Source organism: Equus asinus, chromosome 3 (genome assembly GCF_041296235.1).
Source record: "Equus asinus isolate D_3611 breed Donkey chromosome 3, EquAss-T2T_v2, whole genome shotgun sequence".
Classification (NCBI taxonomy): Eukaryota; Metazoa; Chordata; class Mammalia; order Perissodactyla; family Equidae; genus Equus; species Equus asinus.
In genome coordinates, this window is record NC_091792.1 from 38260086 (window position 1) to 38287144 (window position 27059).

Sequence of the window (27059 nt, forward strand, 5' to 3'; positions counted from 1 at the left end):
AAGCCAAGAGTTTTATACTTTTCTGGAGTTTCATCAACAAAAACCACTGTAATTTCTTCACCACAGACTATTTACTCCACCTCTATTACCACTGTTTTTCCTTACTACTAAACTCAGAAATATTAAATGACTCACCAGATATTAAGCTAGTAACATCTGAACACATTAAGTTTATCTATCTAAACTCTCAAGTATACCATGAAAAACAGTGATGACCATTCACCATCTAGAATATAAGAATTCTTTCTTTGAAAATATATATTTTAAGTCACCTTAAAGAATTTACAGACAGATAAAGGGATGGTGATAAACATTTTTAGAAGACTGAATAACAATTTAAGCATGATAAACTCAAATTCTTATTCTACATTTTCCTGGTTTTAAAAGTATTTACATATATCCTAACGAGCAATGTCCTTTGGATACAACCAACTGCTCCTCATGAATCTGTAAACATGATATCCATCTGGTAAATACTAATTGCGAAGTTCAAATAAATTTGTAATAGGTTCCAGCTTATCATTAATTCTGGTCTTTTTCCTCGAACTACGTCATTAAATGCAATACTTCAGAAAAGTTGGATCATTCAAAATTTTGTTGAAGAGAGGACAGCCATCTTCTTTGCTCCAGAATTGCAAAAGAGTTTCTTCTATAGATTTACAAACACCATTTAGAATGATCAATCCACTGAATTTTTTCATTTCTACATGAATTTTTCCTTCCAATCATCTTTGTCTACACACCTGCCTTTAGTATTTATTCACTTAGAAACTGTACCAAGTAAATTGTGGTGCATAACCATCATAAATGATGGAAGAGCACTGTCACATGCCTTTTTAGCAAAATGAGATGTTTCAAGTTCTTATCACAAAACATCACATAAATTTTGTAGAATGAAGTCCTTCCTGTTGAATGACGTGCTGAGAAAACCAAATTCCTTTTTATCCACAGAAATATACTGTGCACTAATGAACTCTCAGAGTTTGATGAAATTTATCAATGCTGCTCCCTGTCTTTTCAAATTTATGCTCAGGTGGTCTAATAATTGGTAAAATGTCCCCTTCTGTCAATTTTTTCATCTTACCATTATGGGCAGAAAATGAAAAATTCTGAATTCTTAAGTATATTTAATGAAAGCTAAAAATAAGACCGCAAAGATGGTATCCAGACTTCTTTTATACCAATATTTCTCAACCTTTTTTTCATTATCACTCCTTCCTAAGAAGCCATTTAAGACCATTTTTACTTAATTGTGCCCCCATGAAATTTTAATACTAAAGATATACCATATAGATGTACTGTGGCTCATTGGAAGGTCACAAACCATTGTAATTTCTAATATTTTTGCACTCCCCAAATACTAGATATTTGCTCCCATTGAGAAAACAAATTTGTATCTTCTTAAAATACGATGGAACGCTTTGGGCAATGTAGTAAGAAAACTGAGGGTGATCCAAGAGTGATGATCTACTTCATTAGATCAAACAGTCCATAGCTAAATAAATTATATCCTTTAGCAGATATAATTCCACCACAAACTTAATATTTCTAAAACCTGAACTTTCTTTTTCAAATAAATTCAATGTTACTTTTTCACTATATGGAAATGAGATCATTCATCATCAACTCCATATACATCTACAGTAGAGATGATAATGAAATTCCTATTTCACCTAAAGCTTATTATTTATAACTACAGACAGATATTATAAGGATCAAAAAGAGTGCTGATATCCCATAGTTAACACTCAGATACAGATGTCTTAAACTATTAACCTACCTATATCTTACATTCCCACTATATCTTTATTTCTACAAAAAGAGGAACTTTTTCACAAGTTTTAAGAAATTCCTTAGGAGATTATCTAGTGACTGTTACCCAACAAAAAATTATAATAACTAAAGCTGTAAGTTGATATTTAAAGAGACTAGAATACAGTTTATTGTGCTTTCCCATGATTTTTCAGCTTTAGGAAAATATAAGTGTCTTATCCTAAACCATCAACCATGCACAGACACAAGCCAGATTTAGCAAACGTTTGGTCCAAACACTTTTGAATGCAAAAATCAATTCTGCACTATCATTAATGAAAGTTCTCTAGCTTCTCCTTAAAAGATTCTAGTTATGGGGACAAAGACTGGTATTTTGAAGTCTGTCTGTTAAGCTCTTAAATAGAACTAACTTTGAAAAGTTGTTCTCTACTGAACGGATAGCTGCTGTGTGAGGAAATTCATCATTAGTCTACTTTCACTTGGTTGAGTTACCTTCTATAATATTTGAAGACACTCATTACCTGGCAAGTTCCCTATGTTAAAAAAAAAAAAAAGTCCCAATACTCCTCATCCATTTTATAAACAACATGGTTTCCAATTCACTCAGCAACGTACTTTTGTGTGCTATCTAGTTTGACACAATCTCAAAGTACACTACCTAGAAAAGACCCAATAATCGATGTATGATATAAGCATGAGAGAGTACTTTACTACTGTTACTTCTACTTATTTGTAAAATAGAATTCTACTAATAGAGACTAATAATGTATTCCTTATTTTCTTAATATGTGGCAATTCCGTGTTGTTTATATAGATCTTAAGTTCAAGTAAAATCCCAGGTAAATGCCCCACTAACTACCATAACACTAGTCTCTCCAATTCTCTATTCACATTGCTGAACGTTAATGTGTTAAAAAAGAGTCTCTCAGTTCTTTGGTTCAATATGTAATTTTCTGCTTCATCTAAATCACTGATAAAAAATCTTGAACAAATTAGAATACAAGACATGATATATTCTCCAAAAGATACAGAAGCCTATGAGACACCTTGTCAAAGGTTGAAAACACTTAAACAGTGAAACTCCACGCATCTCTTAATGTCCACTTAAGTTCTTAACTTTGAAATTTAAATATATATAAAAAATGAAATACAGAAAAATCACTTACTTGTTCCTTCTATAAGCAGTTCTTGTCCATGGCTACCCAAAAGTGTCCGAGAAAGAAAAGGTGCAAAATCCACAAAAATTTCTCGCAGAAGAGGAGCTGCTTTTTCCAAAGCATGTTCAAGCCTCTCTGTAATACTAATGGAAAAATGTTAAGTTCTCTGAACTATTCATTAGAATTTATCAATTTCCTGGTTTTTAAAATGAGTTTCCACAGAAACGCAACACTATGTGAAAAATTTAAAATCACCTAAAGACTCATTATTGCCACGCATTTCATTCCTTCTGCCTAAAATGCCCCTTTTTATTCTATTCTATATTGCCACCCCTAGCCCTGACAATCTGGTTGACAACAACTCCAAGGATCAGCTCTGACTGGAAGTTTTAACTGGCCAGTTAAGAACACTTGATTTTAGCTCCACTATAACCTAAACAAACTCTATCACGTCCTTATCAAATTTGTCTAGTCACCATAAAACCATCAGCACCTTGAGTTCAACAACTAGTTTTCATTTGTAAGTCCTCAGCTGCAGCATACAGTATAGACTCAATAAATGTTTATAAACTGAAAGAATCAGTTTATATTCTTTGTCATTGATGTCTATCTCCATAACAACTTCTTTCTAAAACAATCTGAACAATCTTTAACTTGAAAATAGTATACTTTATGGGCACATTTATAATCTCAACTTACACATTGAAACATGTCTTTGTGACTATATGTACATATATTCATACGTATATGTCTACACACATAAACACACACATATATATTTAATGAGTTAAAAAACAAGCACCCTGCATTTCAGAAAATTCCAAGGTACCCACAGCCTTAGTTTCTAACTTATAAACCAAACATAAACACAAACAGCCACTGCTTACCTATTATTCACAAAAGGAGTACTTCCTGTTCATACTACCAATAAGAGTTACTACTGAAATTATCAACATGTAAGCTGCTGGAAATTCCTGCTGTCAATAACCATCTCTTCCCAGGTACTACCCTTAATACTACTCCTCTCTACTTATCTCATAGAGCCTCTTACTCCTGGAGGATATCACAACTACAAGGCTACACCTACAGCACCAAGTGCCTATATTTGTGGAGTCCTGCGAATTTCCCAATTGTGGTAAGGAGGATCAAGAACTCTGGCCACAAAGGCTCTAATAGCGGAAAATATTTATAGCATTCCAAATTAAAATTTGAAATGCATATTCCCAATTAAACAAGGTTAATGACAGTAAAAGTCTATCTACAATTCAGTATCATTGTGGCTTTGGTGACTCACAACTTACCTAGTATTTCAGTATTTTTATGGAAGAGGAACAACAAATTCCAAACTTTCAGTCTACAATCATATGAAACCTAAGCCATAAGCTACTAACTACCTGTGTAATTAAATATTTGTTACACATACAGCATTTATTAATCACAAAGTCACTTCTCAAGAACCTTTTACATCTCATAATCTTTAAAAGGAACTTCTAAAATATTCCCAAGTCTCTAAATGTCATGTACATTTAAAAAGTAAAGTTAAAAAAGAACTATAGACAGTTTAAAGAGTCATCAAAAGGAATGAATCACAAATATCCAAGTTAGTAGCTTGAATACCTCATATTTGAAACTTGGTCTTGTGGAACTGAGCCAACTGCTGGAACCGACGGCAATTTTGCATTAGATGATCTATCACCTATAAGAGAAAATATTTATTTACAGTAATTTTGTGTTTTTAGATACAAGGGTTCAAACAAAAGGGCTATCTTTATACCAAATCAACAAAAAACACATAATGCATTTTTAACTTCCCATTATAACTTGGATAACATTAAAATCTACCAATTAACAAGGTTTTTCTTGAATTATTTAATACGTAAATCTTAGTTACAAGCTTATTATCACACCAAGCAATCCTTCCATCCATTGGCTGAAGAAGTAATAAAGTATATTCTGACTCACTGAATTGAGGTCATGATTCCTTCTATTCACCATCAAGTGGCAACAGAGATTTACAAGCAGAACCTTCTTAAATGAAGCATAAAACAGAAATAGCTAATTTCAAATTTAGCCTTACATAATTATACTTCCATTACCATGAAAACTGTCCTTATTCAGTCACCAAATAACTTCTGCTATACCCGACAGCTTCTGAATCTTGTATATCTATGTTACTGAACAGCCAGTTCACCCTCTTGTAGTATAAAATGTTCAAACTATTTTGTCCTATGCAAGGGTCATTGTCTTTATGTTTTCAACAAATAACTGTGCTTATAAATTTTACTTGGCAAGAGAAAAATAACCATTAGGAAATTAATTCAGAGTCAAAGAATGGATAGGAACAGGAGCAACATACAGTATGACAAGTCTTGAAAGAGGATAATTTACTAAGACCTAATGAGTCCTAACAAGCGCAAGAAAGTGGGGGGAAAATAAAGTTTCTGTTTAAGAATCAGAATATACAGGATACAGAGCGTCATTCAGTTTAAGCTAGGAGTAGGACATGAAGAAAGAGAAGAGAAGAGCCAATATACTGACCTTCCTCAGGTCAATATATTAGAGAGAAGAAAGAAGAAAAAAAGGGACACACACAGTGTCAAATGCCCTCTATGACACAAGTACCATAAGAGCCACTGGAATCTAACTGGGATGGTATCCTAATCACCTGGAATGTATAGGTACAGGAGACTCACATATCTTGCTTGCAGCTGCAATTCAGGAAGTAAAGTTTCAGTTTCTGAAAGCAGTATCCTAAAAGGGTGCCAAGTTAGTATTAGGGTAAATGTAGACTGAAATCTCATTACAATTCTATAGAAGAATAGACCAAGAAAGATAGCAAACCTATTGAAGCAAATGAAACAAAGAATATGCAAAGCTGATAAGGAGAAAAGAGAGGCTCAAGGATCCTGGAATCTACGCACTATCAGAGGTCTGATGCTTTTGATCTGTTCTCAAAACTTCAGGCATGGGTATGCTGGAAGCACCTACAGGAGACGACGTAGTGTGGACAGAAAGAGAATAGAAGAAGAAATGCTCATCTAGAATGTAGAAAGAAAGATGACAGAAACAGATGAGAAGGTAGAAAAGCAGCCTCTGACATCTGGGAGCTGGCCTGATAATAGCCAACTAGGTCCTGATGTTAGGAGCTGGCTTACAACCCACAGCTAGGTCTTGGTGTCTCTCATTGAATGTAAACAATTTCATAGACCATCAACATCAGACAAAGCTAAACCGTGACCATGACAAATAAACATAACACAATATCATTCTGTAATAGTGTCCCAACAGACAAAAATATGAACTCCATCCAAATAACAAAGATGGTCAGATACGCCAAATCCTAATAGGAATGACTGCTGTTTCTTTACAAATATAGCTTTAGCCTCAGTCAAGTCTTCCATGCGTCTAGATAAGATTTATCAGGATGTCTAATTATAGAATTACCCATGCTTCCTGACAGTATCCAATTCAAAAGTAAACCCCACTTCCTTAATCCCTCCCCAAAATCACCAAAAACAAGCTCAAATCTTGTAATAACTCTTTTCTAACACTCTATTACTGAGATGCCCCAAGTTTTCTCATTGTATGCATTCTTCCTCACTGGACTAACTTATTCCACCAAAGGTTTATCCCCGGTCGTCTGGCCAGATGATATTGGCAAAGACTTTAGATGAAGTCAGGCAGAGAAAGACAGCAATCATCGGCTTATGTAAAAAGAACCAGAATTAAAGAAATCACTGAGACTTCCTTTCCTTAATAAAGTATTTCATCATGGTAAAATGCACATTTTTCCACATGGTAGCATCTCTCAAATCAACATATTTTACAACCAAAGGCATGTTAACAATTGTTGTCAGCCAGAACTTGAGACCTAATTGTAAGAAAACACAATGGACAAAATCAAGAAAGCACCAGAATCAAATACGAGATTTGGTAAAAGACTAAATGAGGAAGAATTGTGTGGCTATTTGAAATCTTTATTCTGCCAATCTACAAAGCAATATTACATACACTAGAGGAGAAACAATTGAATAATCTAAACATATTGTCTGAGTACAATGATTTGCTTGAGGTGAAGATGAATATCTAAGAACTAAGGGCCCTCCTGTAGTTTGGTTCCAAAGGTACAAGTCATGGGAGACCATCTCTATCACCTTCCTACTACTAAAGAACTCCAAATGTGGCAGTAAATGTAATCAGGCTTAAAAACTTAAAGTCTCACCTGAGAATCTATCATCTTCTGTTACAAGTATAATCAGGTTTTTTCCCATTATGACCACAATATAAAAACACTGTGCTTTAAAGAGCAAAAGGTCCCTCTTTCCCAAACTTCTTGAACTAGGCAACCAAAAGCAGTCAGCTGGAACAGATCAAGGAAAGGATCTGCACCAGAGTAGGGGCTACACTGATCTGGAGCAAGGTATAGGAGCCCAAACAATGTGAGGAGAGCATTTAAGTAGAAGAGAACACTAGGGACCGGCCCTGGGGCCAAGTTCGAGCACTCTGCTTCAGCAGCCCAGGGTTTCGCCAGTTTGGATCCTGAGTGCAGACATGGCATCGCTCATTAGGCCACTGAGGTGGTGTCCCATATGCCACAACTAGAAGGACCCACAACTAAAATATGCAACTATGTACTGGGGGGATTTGGGGAGAAAAAGCAGGAAAAAAAAAAAAGATTGGCAACAGTTGTTAGCTCAGGTGCCAATCTTTAAAAAAAAAAGAGAACACTAAAAAGAACTTTGAGGTATGGCTTGAAATTAAGGGTATCTGTGTGAATTACCGGTTTCACTAAATATGGGTATATATAAAAGTATACATACAATCATTCACATTAATACCTATATATATAGTCCCTAGCTCCTGAGAGGACCTGGGAGCAGCAATACCCTAACATCTAATGTCAAGATTCTGGTTTCTAAATGCTATTCTCCACTAAAAGAGAGAAATGGCTGATTCAAGATCTGTAGAAGAAAAGTACTAAATGAACTTGAAACATCTAATTTTGTGTTTTAGAAAGCAAAAGCAAAGAAATGCTCAAGGAATGATAGGATATGTCACAAAGACATAAGCCAGCTTGAAAAGACTCCTACTGACCAAACTGCACACAACTTGACCATCAAAATACATAATGATACTAACTGATTACAACCCATCCAATAAAATAGGAAGCCATGAGGCCATATTGATATGATAAATTAATCTGAGGAACAGGATATTTAAATAATTTCAAAGTACCTCCCCACAAAACACATTAATTGCAAAAGGGAAACTGATTCAACCTCAAGCCCCCTCCTCCATTTCCCAGAGATCAGGGAGTGCGACTGAAAGTTCCAATCCTCTGATCACATGGCTGGTTCTCCTGGCAACCAACCCCACCCTTGAGGATTAAATTAAAGTACTTAGACCCGGAACCATAGTAAATACATAAGGAAAGATAGCTTCCTTTCCTACTCTTCTACTCTCTGACTGCTTTTAAAATACTTAAAGTTATCATGCTTCCCTTCAGTGTGTATACTTTGGGCTGAAAACACCCAAATTCTTCAACAATTATTCATGTGACATTGAGTACAGGTAACTTAAATGAGATGAAGCTTATAAAACGTCTTAAAACATTCATTATAAAAACTTAAGAAAGAAACCAAAGGTAAATTCTGTTGAAAAATCTAGAAAGTGTAAAGCAAAGAATCAATCCCAGATTTAACTGTTATAAAAAGTGGATTTCCAACAATTTCATTTATCAGACTGGTATAAAACAAAACACAGCTATAGAGGCAGGCCTGGTGGCGTAGTGGTTAAGTTCACGCACTCCTCTTTAGTGGCCTGTGGTTTGCAGGTTCAGATCCCAGGCATGGACCTAGCACCGCTGATCAAGTCACATTGTATCGGCATTGCACATAAAATAGAGGAAAACTGTCACAGATGTTAGCTCAGCAACAATCTTCCTCAAGCAAAAAAACAAAAAGAAGAGGACGATTGACAACATATGTTAGCCCAGAGCCAATCTTCCTCACACACACAAAAACACAGCCATAAACATTTGGTAAATCTACTCACTGTCCTCTACAAGAAACTACTTCATTAAAAGCCTGTCACTGTCTCACACCACTCCCACAACTTCCTCAGGCTCACTTCAATTGTGTCTGGTCATTTTGATTTAACTTGCTCTTTTAGGTAAGGCAAATAAAGTTAATTCCAGGTATAGATAAACACAGCCAGGCTCTAATCAGGGGTTTTGTAGATTTAACTGCTTAACAAACAGCAAGGATCTGGGACAACTTGACCTTCCCTGAAACATGCTTGATCTTTAGGCAGAACTTGATCAATAATCAGCAGTTCTGATACCAGGTCTCAGCCAAAGAGAAAGATCCAGAAATCTAGACTGTTTGATCCCCCACAGGTTTGGTTCTTTTGGGTAGAGGGCATAGCAGCAATCTTCTACAATTAACCTCTGGATAGTTACTGAGCCTACCTCTTAGGGTGAGCATATTCCTGTAAGGAAGTTATCCACAGTGAATCTCTTTTCCATAACACATTTCCTTCCCCTTCCCTTGATAATCACAGTTGACTTTCCTTTTTACCAAAATTTTGTTTATTGCTGACCTTCCTCTCATCCTCACCATCCTGCTAAAACTGACAGTTAACTGTACATAAAAACTCTATCAGAAGCCAGCCCCGTGGCCAAGTGGTTAAGCTCCCACACTCCACTTCGGCAACCCAGGGTTTCGCTGGTTCAGATCCTGGGCTCAGACCTGGCACTGCTCATCAGAGCATGCTGAGGCGGCATCCCACATGGCACAGCCAGAGGCACTCACAACTAGAATATACAACTATGTACTGGGGGGCTTTGGGGAGAAGAAGAAGAAGAAGGAAAAAAGGAAGATTGGCAACAGATGTTAGCTCAGGTGCCAATCTTTAAAAAAAAAAAAAAAAAACTGGGGGCCACTCAGTGGCACAGCAGTTAACTGGGCACGTTCCACTTAAGCGGTGGGGGTTCACCAGCTCAGATCCCAGGTGCGGACATGGCACCACTTGGCACACCATGCTGTGGTAGGCATCCCACATAGAAAGTAGAAGAAGATGGGCATGGATGTTAGCTCAGGGCCAGTCTTCCTCAGCGAAAAAAAAGAGGAGGATTGGCAGGAGTTAGCTCAGGGCTAATCTTCCTCAAAAAAAAAAAACTAACAAATTGAATCAAATCTATTCTAATGCGCAGGATTATAAAATAAAAGTATATATATCGATTTCCATTTCACCATCAAAAGATTTCCATTTTTGCGTTTTTCACAATTAAATCTCAAACTAGAGGGCAAAACAAGGTGAAGATGGTAAAATTTTTCACTCTTCAATATTTGGCATTTCTGAGAGTCAGGTCCAATCCTTCTGTTCTCACACAACACTCAAGAGAGTATTTCAGAGACCGAATAGCTTTATCACACTCAGTTAATAACACTTGCTATTTTCTAAATTCTTGACATCAGTATGATCATTGAACTATGGCTGGTCACTCACTTTTAATACCAATGATTAATTAAATATTTCTGAGCTTTATTTTTTTAGTTGGTGGTAGTTTTTAAAGACCATCTTTATTTAGAGTATATCAGACATTTTCTCTAAAAGGACTACTGACAGATTTTCTTGAACTTTTCTGAACTTGATAAAAAGGAACAGAGAAGGTCCCATCTACTTAAAAGTAGAGACAGAAGTAATAAATATCAAGAAAACGTTTGTATGAGGCTTTAGGCAGTAGTTGTAAAACAAATTTAGCTTTTACTGAGCCAATTGATCGTAATTTTAATGGCCTAAAATGCTTGTTAAAACTTTGAAAAAAACAAGGAGCAATGGTGACTCTAAATAAAACAATAACAAAAATGCTTTCCTGACACTACCTTTGAAGTAATGCCAATTTTCAAACCAAAAGAGACTAGCAGAAAGGCATTTTTACAATGTGGCCTTTTTAAATCATAAGAAGACACGTTACCAACAAAGATACATAAATCAACTAGCAATAGTTTTAAGAAAAACAATCACATGAAAAAAAACCTAAATATATCAGTAATTTCACACCAGATTGCCCTTCATTCTTGTCAGAGAGAAAATGTAATTTCCAAATACATTCTGCATTTTTTCACCTCAGATGAAAATCATAAATTTATGACAAATTTATTGTTTTAAGTTAATTTGATACTAAATATTTTCAACAGATGATCACACATATGTAAATACAGAAGCTACTTCCAACATGTCCAATGACACTGACTTATCTTTTCCTTATCCTTGCACTGATAAACTGGCTCCTTCAATCTGACAGTTTTCCAGACATTCAAAAGAACAAATAGGAAAATGCAAATAGATCATCCGTCTAGCATCTATCCAGGGAATAGCCAATTGTTTATTCAAGGTCCCAAGAGTCTAAGTAAACAGTGTCCTTTGCAATAAAGTATTGTTAAAACAAATGCCAATATTTAATCCCTAAATACTGTATTTTTTAACTGCCCTCTGTTTCCCTTTTTCCCCCTCTCTCCCCAACCAGTTCAGAGGCGGATGGGATGGTCTATATGCCCAGTAAAAACTCTTCATTAAATAAAAACAACTTTATTGAATGAGTAAAGATAAGCCTCTTGGGTCAAATCTTACACAAAGCAAAGAATCAAGTATTTTCCTTCAACATTAAAAATAAACATACTAATTAATAATATGCATGGCTCTAATAAACAGAATAGAGCCTAACAGTATAGTAAGTACTATAATTATTAAAGTTTGCAAATTAGCAAACACCTAGCATATAAATTACTGAAGAACAGTGTATTTGGTTCCTTTATTGGGTTAGCTTCAATTTTGTTTTAACAATTTATGCTTTGCATCATGGTAGAAACACACCGTATTTGCTTTGCATCATGGTAGAAACACACCGTAGCATATTTGAAAAAAGAGTAACGGCATCTTAACACGTTTTGTTCTAGGCAATTAAACCTTTGCTAAGGAGTAACTTCAAAATTTCCAGATTTTTATATACTTACTAAAAACTGTTTTCTTTTTTGGTTTTCTTTGAAAATATGCATAAACAAATGGTATACCTTGTTCTTTGACGAATATCTTTTACCACTTATTAAAACAGCGTTGCCATTGTTCTTATTATACTTTTTTGCTAATAAAATGCTACAGAAGCTAAGGGATATTATTCAAACTAAAACTTAAAATTTGTATGATAATCAAAATTTGTATACTAGTCATAGTTTTAATAATGTACAATGTTCTAAAATGTAAACAAATTCTCGATTTCTGGCAGAATTATAAACTTCTTTGGGTGATAATATTTTGAAAGAAGAATCTCTGACCTTACACAAAGTTGACAAGTTCTAATTCTTTTTCTGGGATCCAAGTCTACCCAGTCCTAGTTCTTCTTTAATTGTGCCACATGTAAAATTTTGACATCCCATTTTGATATCAAAATTCCGAAATGGTTTAAATGTTTTTGGTAGAAAACTCATATTTTATGCTTCATAATCACAAGGTTTCTTCCAAGGAAATTCTCATTTTTGCTAATGTACCATGTACTATCAAGTATATTTTTTATTAACCAATAATCTGTTACTGAATTTGAGCAATTCAGTTTTTGTTGCTGACTCACTGTAAAATTCAGAATTGAAGTCCTCCCAAGGCACAAAGGTTTAAGGTCCACAGAAACAGATATTAACTATAGTTTCATATAAAGAAAACAATCTTAGATCAAACCAAGACTAATACCTAACTTACCCAGATCTGCAAAAATAAACTGCTCAGCTCAGCATGTAATTACAACAACAACCGATTCATCCACAAATCATTTTTCCCAAATCATGCTTGAACCAGAGGAAGGAAAATAAACTTCAATACATATAGCCTACTTATTTTTTGAATGGCAAATAACTTAAATCAAGAAATCTACCAAAAGAAAACTTCTGTTAAAAATATTGATAGCAGAGAGATAACTCTTTATTTGTGGAGTTTGGAGGCCAAGTGAAAAGAGAACAGGGTACAAGAACAAGTATGGCAGCGTGTAAAGCGGGACTGTAGAAGGCTAATAAGTAGGACGACCGAAAACACTAGATTGCTTAGATTTTTCTTACCAAGACAGTAATGTTCATGGCAGCAGTTAATGGAATGGAATAAAAGTAACAAGCGATAACGGGACACCATATAAAAATGACAACAAGAGCACAGTGAAAGAAGAGGAGGAAAGGAAGAGTCAGGTATGGAAACCAAACAAATGATAAAAAGAAAGACCATCATTATAAAGACTTGAAAGGACTTAAAAAGGAATGAATAAAATAATTCATTTAAAAATAAATTCATTAGAAAATAAAGGGGACTAGAGAGGAAAAGGAAAGAGGTAAAAATTCTAGCCTAAAATGGAAAAGCCTGGGAACTATCTGAGAAATACCACCACCACAAATTATACAAATTTAAATAATGGGGGTGGTGTGGGGGAAGAAGGTACATTAGGGGCTGGATGGAAGGTTTTGTGGGATTTTGCCAATAAATACAATAGTCTCCAAGACAGCAAACTATTTTGTAATTCTGCCTAAAGTTCTTCAAGGTGATTCTTTTATATTAAAATGGATTTACTGAAAAAAATATAATGGCTTCAGAAAGAAATTTATTATACTGTTATACATCAAATATTGCCCATTAATCTCAGCGTTCTTTCAGTTTCTTACCTCTTCTGAAGACCACATGATTTAAATTTTGAAAAATATATTTAAAAGCAATCAGAGGATCCCATTTGTCCTATAATCTGAAATTACAGGACAACGTATTCAAAATAAGATGAAAATATTTTACTCAGTGTACTGTGAACCTCTGAACTTACTACATTTGCTCTTGGAGGTTATTAGGAATTCACTATTACTGAATTAAAATGATGGCATGAAGTTTCATAGATATTAATAACTTCTGCCTTTTTCCCAACTGAGGTTGGTCTAGAAAAATCACAGTTGATCTTTTTTAAAGGGCTTTTGATGGGGGTGGAAGAACAGAAATTTGTATAAACAGCCCAAAATAGATTACCAAATTGTTTCTCCTCCAAAGTAAAAAAGAAACAATAAGGAAGAAGAAAAATCTGCTAGGTTCTACACTTATTTTCCTTTATATTTTCTCACTAAAACAATGATGAATAATGTAACAAATGTACCACACTACTGTGAGATGTTAATAATAGGGGAATGGGGAGGGGGTTGGGTTGAGGGGGATACTTAGGAACTCTGTACATTACATTCAATTTTTCTGTAACCTAAAATTAATCTAAAAAATAGATTAATTTTTTTTAAATTTTTAATAAAATAAAAAGCAAGGCAGCACAAAACACTATCTACTACCACTGCAGCTTTTGGTTTCGGGGTGGAAATCTTTTTCAATAACTAGTTTTTCCTAAACATAAAAATAACAGATTACTGATAAAATTTTAGAAAAGACACTAAAATTAAACTTTGAAAATCAAAAATTGCCAGTAGTTCAAGCACACGGAGATAATCAAGTAACTTCAGAATACATTTCCTTGCTTCTTTCATGTATAAATATAAAAGGTATATATTTCACAAAGTTATGATACTCAGTATAACAGTTATGATTACACAGTATATAAAGTATTATATATAATACTTTTTTACTTTACCTACTGTTAGTATTTTCTTATCACTAAACACTAATAAACTTGTAAGGAATTAATCACATTTAAACCTTTGAAAAAATATATTTTTGTTAACACAACTGAAATAACTACAGTGAAGGAAAAAAAACAGAGAAAACAAAAGAAAAAAACCATGGTCTTTGTTTCTGGGACACATGATTTATACTACACAAAAAGGAAAAATAAAATGTCCCTGATAACTGACTAGTAGAAACATCAAGTTAAAAGCAAAACTCTCTGAGATATACTAGTTTACCAAATAAAGGGAGAACAGCAGATAGGCCTGAGACATCCCAAAAGATGAAAGAAAAACATTATTTCTGATTTTAATATAATCTACCTACTCATTCTTTCAAAATTCCTTTTACTTTTCATTTATCTCATTCTAGAGTAGAAGAATGAATCTTTGGGGGTATATACGAACTAGTTGTTTTTGGGATTTTTTTTTTAATGAAACAGCATATTTAGAAAAAAACTATGAATATAAAATAATATCCCCTTTGTCCTAACTTGGTCATTTAAATATCACATAGTCTTCAATTTTACCTGGTATTACCACTAAACTTCAGTCAACATCTAGGGACTTAGATATTACACCCATATATATATGCACCAAAAGGCTTTTACACTTGGAAGGAATACAGAAAGAGAGATGGGCAAACATCAAATTGTAGTAAGACTTACTGAACTATTATGATTAATGCTAGAATAGTGATATACTTGAGGTCAGCATTCCCTTTCCAAGTCTCTAATTCAGAAAAATAAACAAGAGAAAACAAAGTACTGGACACTACATAAACATTTGACAACTGATAACCAGATTAAAGATCAAATGTCACCAAAACTTTCCTATATAAATCACTATCTATACAAATCTTCTCAAGTGCAGAAAAAGGAAAAAAAGTATTTTAATAAATCTATCATTCCTAGCATTTACCCACTTAACCAGCAGCATCCAATCTGTCATACACCTACGATTAAGTGGAAAAAAATACTGAAATTCCTGATTTACTTGATATTACTCAAATTTATTCAGAAAATTATTAAACAATCAACAGTATAATATAAAAGCATAATTATTTATAACATGCTTAATAAAACTTTTAACTTTACCAAAAATCCTAAGCTTTGCTAAAATGGGATCTAAAAACTTTTTTGTTGCAATCACTAAGAACTAACTCACCAGGTGATTCTCCTCCCACATCTGAGGCTTGGGCTGAATCTACTGAAGAAACCACGCTGACAACATTGGTAGGTATACTTGTAGTAAGCGTGGAAGGTAACACTGCTGATTTTTTTGTTGCAATGATGACACTTCTGTAATAAAGAAAGTAAACAGACTATAAAATACAGACAATAATTCAAGTTAATTACAGGAATTTCAAAATAGAAAGTAGGAAACTAACTTCTTTTTCTAGTTTTCTTTGTTATCTCTATTTTGATGTACAATTTAGAATATTCTCTCAATAAGAAATCTCTTCAGTGGTGTTCACACATATCTGCATTTCATTTTTTTTAGAATCAAGACAATGTTCTATGGAAATACAATTATCCATTTTAACATTTACACATATTTACTATATAATATTATTTAAATTTAGGATCATCTTTAATTATCCAACAAATAAAATATATCCAAAGGTATATAAAAAAGGAATTCTGTCACTAAAATGAAAAAGTAGTACCATTTTCTTAACCTCAGAATTGAAGTAGAAAACTCAACATGTTTCTAGAAGGATTTTAAAGTGCTGCTAATTTGAAATCATAAACCCTTAGAAATCTTATAAAGTAAAAAATGCAGAGATAAACAATTTTTTAACATGTATACAACCCAAGTATTTTTTAATGCCCAAACACTGTCTTTTGATAATACTATATAGAAAAAACAATGCACAGGTATAAAAAAGCTAGATGCAAAAATATCAAATAATCAAATTTGTTCATCTTGTGTATTATTCTAACATGGCTATTTACGATACACCAATTTCAATTAAAGTGTAATACTTTATACCAAAATAGTAACTAAAAGACCTTATTAGGCATAACTTAAAAGGCATTTTTAATTGAAGTTAGCTCCATAAACATGCAAAACCCAGTTAATGAGGTAAAGAGGACAGCTGATATATAATGCACTCCCACAGCAGTGCTTACTTTTAATTACCTGGTGTTAACCATAAGCCTAAAGTCTTCAACATTCAATTTATTTAATCACGTCTTTTGTTGACAATATTGTAACTGCAAGCTTCAAGTATTCCCTTAACAGCTTTAAAGTATTCAGTTTCTAAATAAAGTTATTTAGATACTTTATCCCAATAAATGTATTCAAAAGTGAAAATTACATAATTCCAGTACTTTAAAAATACATTTTGTTTTTGTTGTTATATCAAAAAGAGATAACGCAAAGCAAAAGAGGTTCTGTTTTACTTCAGTGCCTACCATGCGACAGCCAACACTGTTGCCAATTAAATCAAGTTCTCTTGTGCTAGGCATGGCTTATTCAATGTACTTGGGGGTAGCTGGTGTCACATCATTATAAGGGTGACTGCCAATGTTAACTATACACTAAAAAATAGAAGCAACAGCCACCTGAGCCCTCAATCCAAAATGGTGTGCTTAAATCATGGTAGCTTATATCAGATGAAGATTATTGACTTTAGGGCGAGTAGATATGACCCCTGTGTGTGTTACTGTATGTATGTGTGTGCCAGTGGTACACTCAGAAAATACAAAATGTAATTTGTATATTTTCTACTTTAGGCAGAAATTTACAAGCCTATTATTTAAGAAAATCTCTAGCTACCTATTCCCTAGCAACCTACTTTTTGTGGAGGAGGGGAGAAGAAATATGGAGAATTTACTTTCACATTTGTTCACGAAAGAACCAGCAAGATCTAGTTCACTCATACAATAGGTAAGTACTAACAGAAGCAATAGAAAATACTATTTAGAAAAGTGAAATTGTTTTTTCCATAATTGAAATTTAAGACAAAAACCTATCCTATGCACCAGCAATTCCACCCTTAGAACTTCTTCAACATAACATATGCCCACAAAAAATGTGTACAAGAATGTTCAGAGAGGCTTTATTTATAATAATCAAAAACTGGAAATATCCCAGAATCCTTTAAGCAGAAAAATGAACAAATGTGGCAGTACGCTTATACAATGGAATAATATTTAGCAACAAAAAGAAACAAATTACTGATAAACCTAACATGGATGAATCTCAAAAGCGTTATGTCGAGTGAAGGAAGCTTTATACAGAAAAACACAAACTTTGTATCTCACTTTACATGGAGTTCTAGAAAAGATAAACCTAATCTATGGTAGAAAAAAATGAGAACAATAATTGCCTCTGCAGGATGGTGAGAGGATTGGCTAGGAACATGAGGGAACTTTCAACACTGATGATACCATGATTGAGGATTTGGGTTACACAGGTATATAAATTTGTCAAAACTCAACAAACGGTACATTTAAGATTTGTGCCTTGCACTGAATGTATATTTTACCTTAAAAAACTACCGATCTATAGTTAGACATCTGCATGCTGAAATGTTTAAGAGTGAAGTGAATTGACATCTACACCTTACTTTGAAAAGCATGGAAAAAATAAGATGGACTGATAGAGGGATGGATATACGGAGAATTAAATGATGAAGTAAACTGAGTTTAAGGCTAACTGCAGAATCTCAATGATGAGTCTATAAGGTGTTCATTGTACAATTCTTTCAACTTCTCTAGATGTTTGAACATTTTCATAATAAAATGTTGGAAAACTGGTAATAGAAAAAATTTACTACAGTCCAGATGTTCCACGATATGCACAATCTCTATTTGTCCAAGATGGCATCATTAATCAAAAATAACAAAAGAACTTGACCTCATTTTTAATCCTTTAAACTACTGCCATTAATGCTTTTAATCATGAATACCTATTCTTTATTTCAGTTCAGTAAATATTCTCCAAGGTCTTTCACATATTCTCATTCCTGGGACATCTGAAGTGTGACATGCTATGTGAATTTACATTTAACCCAGCATTCTTCACACACTCCTGCAAATATGCTCTTAGGGTTCCTGAACATGTATATTACTTCACAAGTCCAACCCTTCATATATGCTATTCCTCTGCCAAGATGCCTTCCTCTTAGTCCTGCTTGCCAGCAAACTTCCTTCTCATTTTCCAAAACCTTGCCCAAAGGCCTCTCCAGACTCCCCAAGTCAAAGTCCATAAGGCACTATTCTTTGTGCTCCCACACAATCCTATTATATAAACTTATAAATTATTAATAGTTGCTATGATTAAGCACTGACAATACGCCAAGAATTATACATCAATTCTCAAAGCAATCTTAACATACATATTACTTTCATTTTAAAAACTAAAAAAGCAAAGTTCAGGAAGATAAACTCATTTGTGAAGTAAACGGCAGAACTGCCCTACAATTCCAGTTTTGTCTAAACAAGAGCCTCTAATTTGAACTGTTTCCTCATATTGACCTTTTTTTTAAGTTTTATTGAGATATAATTCACATATCATACAATTCACTCCTTTAAAGTGTAAAATAGTATGTTCACAAAGTTGTGCAACCATCACCACAATCATATTAACATTTAAACATAATTCTATATTATAATCATCGACAAGCAATGGTAATAAAGATTTCCAAGATATAAAATTATGCATGTGCTGGGGCCGGCTCCATGGCCGAGTGGTTAGGTTCGCGCGCTCGACTGCGGCAGCCCAGGGTTCAGAACCTGGGCACAGACAGGGCACCGCTCGTCAGGCCACACTGAGGCAGCGTCCCACATCCCACAACTAGAAGGACATGCAACTAAGATATACAACTGTGTACTGGGGGGGGGGGGGGGGGGGGGTGTTGGGGGAGATAAAGCAGAAGAAAAAAAAAAGATTGGCAACAGTTGTTAGCCCAGGTGCCAATCTTGAAAAAAAAAAAAAATTATGCATGTGCTACTACTAAAATACAAATTACATCTGCTCACAAATGGAAAAAGTTGCACTTTTAGCCCAGCTACGTACTTAGTACAGAACAGAGAAATAAAGTCAACCAATTTCCAAACTCATTGAGTGATTCAAATCATTTCTGAAGAATTAACATAATAACACTTCAGCTCTGGGTCACATAAAAACAGAAAATTCAAAGTCATAATGATCCAATTAAAAGGACATCAAGCAGTAGGCAGATTTCAGGGTATTTTTATTCTCTTTACCAACTGTTTAACAAAAGTTTTCATGTAAAAGACTAAAATCTTCAACAAAAACGATCTTTAAGCTATCATATTTATCACATATGTATCTAAGTGTAAATCTAAACTAGTAAAGCATTCTAAAGTTTTGAAAATAATCTAGAAATTTAAATTCACCACTACTCAAAACTGATCATGCAAGTAACTAAGCATTTCACATTTTTATAAAATGCCTTTGAAAACACAAAGAAAATGCAACATGCATTTGGCACGACTGTGAGAGCCTGTATGCCAGGCAACATGTTAGGGATATTTCTGGCATTGTTCTCAGGCTATAGCTTAAATTTCTATTCAAGAGACAAACTGAAATCCTTCTGAATATTTAAGAAACAAATAACTCTGATTTTTTTAATATCTGCCACAATTTTAACAAAAAGCACTTCAAACTTTTTGTGATAAAGAATTTGGAAGACAAGTATGTCTTTTAGTTATGCAAGCTATTTTTCCAAACTGTCAATTAAAAAACAAATATTAAAGTATAAAATTTTACATATTATAGTTTTTTTTCTGTACAAACTAACTTTAATGAACAGTTACCATTTGTGAAGCACTATGCTAAGGACATACACGAATTATCTTACTTATATTTACAAGAATCTGTGAGGTAAGTACTACATACTATTATCTCCATTCTACAGACGAGAAAGAAGTAATTAAGGTTCCACATACAGAAAGTGTTGACTTTTTCTTTTTACATGAACTATGGAGGCTTTCTTTTTATTAAAAAAAGTTTAAGTTTCTTTTTATTTATTAACAACAGACAAAGAGCAACATTGTCTTCCAGATCACTAAGGTTCAGAAGTTCCATTTCAGAATCCTATCAGTTTCAAATGTCACAAACTTTCACATAAATGCTATTTTGGTTAACATACAAATAGTTTTCTAAAGGAGAAAAGAGCATTTCAAGCCTATCACTTTAGTCCCTAAGGATCCAGTTGAAACCCCAGGCAAGCCCTTGAACTGTATCAAGATAAATCCCTGGCATCCACTAATCACCAGAGAGGATCTTCAAATTAGATAAGAGCAAGAATTTTGTCATGCGAATGAACACAAATACCTTGCCATCCACAAAGGCTCACAACCTGGCAGCCTTTCAGCAAGGTTCTACTCATGTAGCTGTTACTCTAAACTTTCCAGCTATTGCTTGGGAGTTGATAATTCTTAAGATATGAAGAGAGTTGTGATTTCTGACAAAGCATTCCAGAGATAAATACATGATCAGAGGGATGCTTTGAAATTCCCAAAGATATTTCACTGGTCTACAGCGGCATGGAAAGTTTTTCAAAAGGTGTCTCTGGCTAAGAAAAAGAGAGGGGAAAAGAACAGAGCCGTTTGCTTGCCACGGACAGTATGTAAAATGCATACCAGATACGTAAGTTGCAAAAAAATCCTAAAAAATGCTATCACCAAAATTCCTCTGTTTTCTATTTCAATAAACCCTTTAAAATGTATTACTACACATGGTTTCCAGAGTTCATAACCTAACAAGTAAAGGCATCACTGAGGCATAGATTGAATTTCTACACTATTTAAAAAGAAATAAATGCCAAAATATAAATTTAGGCATTTATAAGGAAACAAATTTCTTTGAGTATTAGTAAGATATATTAAATTTAAAAATCTATCCTCACTTAAATATTTCTGATTAGTCAATCTAAGATTAATATAAATTTAAACAATTATAAAAACTGAGATAAAAAGCAACATTTACACCTCTTCCCACCCCCAAAAAATAGCCATTTTTATTAACAGTTTGACTTATACTTTTTGAGGAACATATGAACATATATTCTTTTAAAGAGTATAAATTCCAGGGGCTGGCCCCGTGGCCGAGTGGTTAAGTTCGCGCGCTGCGCTGCGGGCGGCCCAGTGTTTCGTTGGTTCGAATCCTGGGCGCGGACATGGCACTGCTCGTCAGACCACGCTGAGGCAGCGTCCCACATGCCACAACTAGAAGAACCCACAACGAAGAATACACAACTATGTACGGGGGGGCTTTGGGGAGAAAAAGGAAAAAATAAAATCTTTAAAGATTATAAATTCCAAACTATTTTGTACACTATTTTTTCATTTAATAATATATCTTCAATTTTACATCAATACATAGTGTTTTGTTTTCTCTCTTTAATGGCTGCATAGTATTTACTATATGTATAAAAAATAACACATGTAACTAATCCTTCATAATTGGCAACTATGTTTGCATAGCACAGCCAAATTACAGGGTCTACAGTCAGTGGGCCATCAAATCTTAGCTCGACTAATTATAAGCATAAGAGCTTAAGCTAATTACTTAATTGTCCTGTGCCTCAGTTTCTTCACCTGTAAAGTAAGAATAAAAGTATCTATCTATCCACCTACCAATCTATCTATTCAAAAAATGTATTTAAAGCAGACATTTACAGGGTAAAAACTCAATAGGTATAAGCTTAATTATGAAATTCTTCTTGCAGAAAACATTTTATTCTTGCAAGTATCTTCTGCATAAACTTCTAGAGGTGTAATTAAGTTTACATATTTTAAATTTTAATTAATACCACCAATTTTCTCTCAAAAAATTGTGCCACTATGCCCTGTCAACAATATAAAAATGTTTCTTCATACCCTCATTAACACTAGGTATCATTTGTTAAATCTCTGCCAATTTAATCAGAGGAAATTATCTCACTGTTATTTTAATATTTATTTCCTTATTAGTGATGTAAACCATCCTTACATATTCGCATATTAACAGTATTTCTCTTCTTATATGAAATACCTGTTCCTGTCATTTGTCAATCTTTCTAGCAGATTAGAAATTTTTTGATTTGTTAGCATCAAATGTATATACTGGGAATATAATCTTTTTATCTGTATTTGTATTCCAGATACTTAAGTGTTTATATATCCACACAACAGACAGTAGCAGTGACTGAATGTCTCGTCAGATATGATAGCTAAGTTGACATTTATTGTGATTTCTTCATGCTAAGTGCTATAGATTAATATATCTTCAATACAATTTCACATCAATACATATTGTTCTGCTTTTCTTCTCTTTAATGGCTGTATAATATTACACAATTTGAGGATAAGGAAATTGAGCTTAAGGCGGATGAGGTGACTTGTTCAAATTCACTAATAAGTGATAAAGCCAGAATTCAAACTCAGTTTTGTCTGATTTCTAGAGTCAAGGTTTTAATTCCAATAATATAAAGTCTATTAAAAAAAAAAGGAAAAGAAATTTCAATCTAGCAGCCACAATAACTACACTGTCACTTTAAAGATACACCAATACGGTATTTATCTCGAATTTGGACTCTGTCAATCGCATCACTCCAAGACATTCACTTAACCTTTAAAGAGAGGTAGAGGGTACGAGATGACACAGGATGATGACAAAAAGATCCTCCATTAAAACTTCATATTCCCTGTGTTGTTTCAGAGTACCTTAATTATCATAAATATTTTAACCTGCTTGAATGTCTAATATGCCAATCTACAGCAAGTCTGAAGTAGAAAACTAGGAGATGAGAGGAAATAAAGAAAACAGGAGACACAAAGGAATAAACAACCACCAAACAGATAAATTATGATGAGGATATGTTAAAACAAAACAGAAGACAACTGGAAAGGAATCCCACTGGCCAAATAAGAGACAATTTGACTACTAACATAAATGATAAGAACAATAACAGATTATAACCCATTGAGCAAAATAGCAAACCATAAGGCCACACAATGAATGAATTGAATTCATTTAATGAGGATGATAAGAGTTTCATACAGTACCTCTTTACAAGGACTACCTTAACAGTGAAGAAACCTGAAAAATACCATTTTGATAAATGATCAGAAAGAACATCAGTAATGAAATAAAACTATGTGCCACTTGTTAGAGTGCAACAAGAAGAAATAGTGTCAATAGTGATATTCCTGCCAAAGATGTATTAACTTGCATCCAATCCTGAGGAAATAGTAGAAAACTGTAAACTGAGGAACATTCTATAAAACAGCTGGGCTATCATCTTCTAAAGTGTTAAGATCATTACATTCAAGGAAGGACTAAAGAACAGACTGAAGAGAATCTGGAAGAACAGACTGAAGGAGAATAAAGAGATACAACAAAATAGAACACATAAGTCTGAACTGGATCTTTCTACTATAAATAGTATTGACACAATTCATGAAACATGAAAGCTGTTTGAAGATTAGAAGGTAATATTACATCAATGTTAATTTCCTTATTTTGATGAATGTATTGTAGTTATATACAAAACATACAATAAAATATTCAAAGGGGATGGAGTATTCTATCAACTTCCTTTCAAAGGACTCAGGAAAAATAAAAGTTCTTTTAACTGGTAACTATTCTATGAGTTAGAGTTTATTTCCAGATAGAAATATTGATTTTTTGGGAGTGACATCAGCATCATGGCGGAGTGAGTTGTTCCCTTAGACTCTTCCCTCTAAAGTATAATGAAAAGGACATTCACAAAACAACAGAGGACATTCACACAATAGATGTCTGAGAGACGCACACAGCCAAATGTCTGAAGGTGGAGGTGCTGGACCCACTGGGAGGAAGTGGAAGGAGGTAAAGGGATCTCCTCTCCTTCCCTGGCAGTGATGAAGAGTGCGAGACTGTGCGCAGCTCTGAGAGGAGAGTGGGGAGGGAGAGCTCTCCACATGAATGCCTTTGCTCTCCAAATTGCCTCCAGGCCATGGGAAAGCTCCACACAGAGGAGGATAACCTATTGTGGGAGTGTCTTCGTCACGGCAGCACCCAGGAAGGCAGAGCATGAACGAGCTCTGGATCACACAAGTGAAAGAAAGCACCCATTCCCCCAGCCAGCACACCAGCTAAGCCAGTCAGCAAGAGCAAGGGACCTCCACCTGGGTGCCTGCACATGCATTAGCAAACCAGAAGCTGTGAGAGAGCAATCGAAGACAGGCCCTGTCAGCACAGATTCCAAAGGACAGGCACAGATGCCACAGATAACAGCAAGCTCAGAATATAAAGCTCCTCCGCCCCCCAACCCTGGCAGTGGTGGGAGGTCAAATCTGTAACCAGCTACCACCAATATGCAAAGATACAAATCAACCCCAGCAAACAATAGGAGGAGGTATATTAATACTCCAGACCAGAAGGAAAATGACAAGCTCCCAGAAATCCATCCTGGAGGCACAGAAATTTACAATCTAAATGACAGAGAATTTGAAATAGCTATCATAAAAAAAACTCAAAGAGTTACAAGAAAATTAAGAGAAGCAGTTCCATGAAATCAAGAAAAAAAATTAATGAACAGAGCGAATTCTCCACATAAGAGATTGAAACTATAAAGAAAAACCAATCTGAAATGCTGGAGATGAAAAACACAACGTGTGAGATAAAGAAAAATCTGGAGTCCTTGAATAACACAGCTGATATGATGGAGGACAGAATTAGCAATGTGAAGGACAGAAATAAAGGAATGCGTCAGATGCAGGAGGAGAAAGAACTAAGACTAAAAAGAAATGAAGAAATTCTCTGAAAAATATCCAACTCAATTAGGAAATGCAACATAAGGAGTATAGTTATTCAAGAGGGTAAAGAGAGGGGAAAAGGAGCAGAAAGCTTGTTCAAAGGAATAATAGCTGAGAGCTTCCCAAACCTGGGAAAGGAGCTGGAATTCCAAGTAGAATTGAACTCCTAATTTTCATCAATGTAAAAAGACCTTCACCAAGGCAGTAGTAAAACTGGCAAAAGCCAATGACAAAGAAAAAATATTAAGGGTACCAAGGCAGAAGAAAATAAGATTCAAAGGAACCCCCTATCAGGCTTTCAGTGGAGTTCTCAGCAGAAACCTTACAGGCTGGAGAGAGTAGAAAGATATATTCAAAAACTTTCAGCCAAGAATACTCTATCCAACAAAAATATCCTTTACATATGATATGGAGAAATAAAAACATTCCCAGACAAAGAAAGGATGAGGGAGTTCATCACCACAGGACACTCCCCACCCCCTGCCAAGAAATGCTCAAGAAAAGTCCTCATACTTGAAAAAAGAAAGAAATTGTTTGGGGCTGGGCCAGTGGCATAGTGGTTAAGTTCACGCACTCCAATTTGGCAGCCTGGGATTCACAGGTTCGGATCCCAGGTGCAACCAACACACCACTCATCTAGCCATCCTGTGTCAGCATCCCACATATAAAATACAGGAGGACTGGCATGGATGTTAGCTCTGGGACAATAATCCTCAAGCAAAAAGAGGAAGATTGGCAACAGATGTTAGCTCAGGACCAATCTTCCTCACCAAAATAAAAAGAAAGAAAACAAATGGTTTACAAAGCCCTGAGCAAGGAGATAATAGGCAGACAAAATCAGAAAATTGAAGCTCTCTATCAGAACAGGTTAGCTAACACTTAATTATAAAACTAAAAATAAAGGGAAGGAAAACATTAAAAATAACTATAATCTTGTCATTTTAACCACAGACTCGCAAAACAAAACGGAGTAAGTTGAGACAACAATAACTTAGAAGGGGGAGAGGTAAGGGATGGAACCTACTTGGACTAAGAAAAGAAGAAGCTATCAGAGAATGGACTATCTCATTTCTGAGATGTTTTATACAAACCTCATGGTAACCACTAAACAAATAATCAGAAAAGAGACACACATGATAAATAAAGAGAAAAGCATCATAGAGAACTACCAAACTGGATTGGCAGTCTGAAGTACACTGGATGAGAAACAAGTGAAACATAGAACTGGAAGACAAGTGATAAAATGGCAGCGTTAACACCTTATATACCAATAATGACTCTAACTGTAAATGGTTTGAATTCTCCAATCAAAAGACACACAGTGGCTAGATGGATTAAAAAACAAGACCCAAAAATATGCTGCCTCAAGGAAACACATCTCAGCCTCAAAGACAAACACAGGCTCAGAGTGAAGGGATGGAAGATGATACTCTAAGCTAATGGCAAACAAAAGAAACCAGGTGTTGCCAAAATTATATCAGACAAAATACACTTCAAGACAAAACAGGTAAGGAGAGACAAAGAGGGGCAGTATATAATGATAAAAGGGACACTCCACCAAGAAGACATAACAATTATAAATATATATACACCCAACACAGGAGCACCAAAGTATATAAATGAACTATTAACAAACCTAAAAGGAAATATTAACAACACAATAATAGTACGAGACCTTAACACCCCAC

General features: G+C 34.6%; 1 protein-coding gene across 9 annotated transcripts in view; it reads right to left on the reverse strand.

The window, feature by feature from the left end:
* Positions 1-27059, reverse strand: part of LRBA (LPS responsive beige-like anchor protein) — a 705137-nt gene that overhangs the window by 485814 nt on the left and 192264 nt on the right. For all 9 annotated transcript variants that reach the window (XM_070504873.1, XM_070504881.1, XM_070504880.1 and 6 more), the window contains exons 31-33: positions 15779-15912; positions 4548-4626; positions 2940-3073 (exon numbers count right to left, since the gene is read on the reverse strand). In XM_070504873.1, the coding sequence (XP_070360974.1) occupies positions 2940-3073; positions 4548-4626; positions 15779-15912 (347 nt within the window). The remainder of the gene's footprint in view (positions 1-2939; positions 3074-4547; positions 4627-15778; positions 15913-27059) is intronic.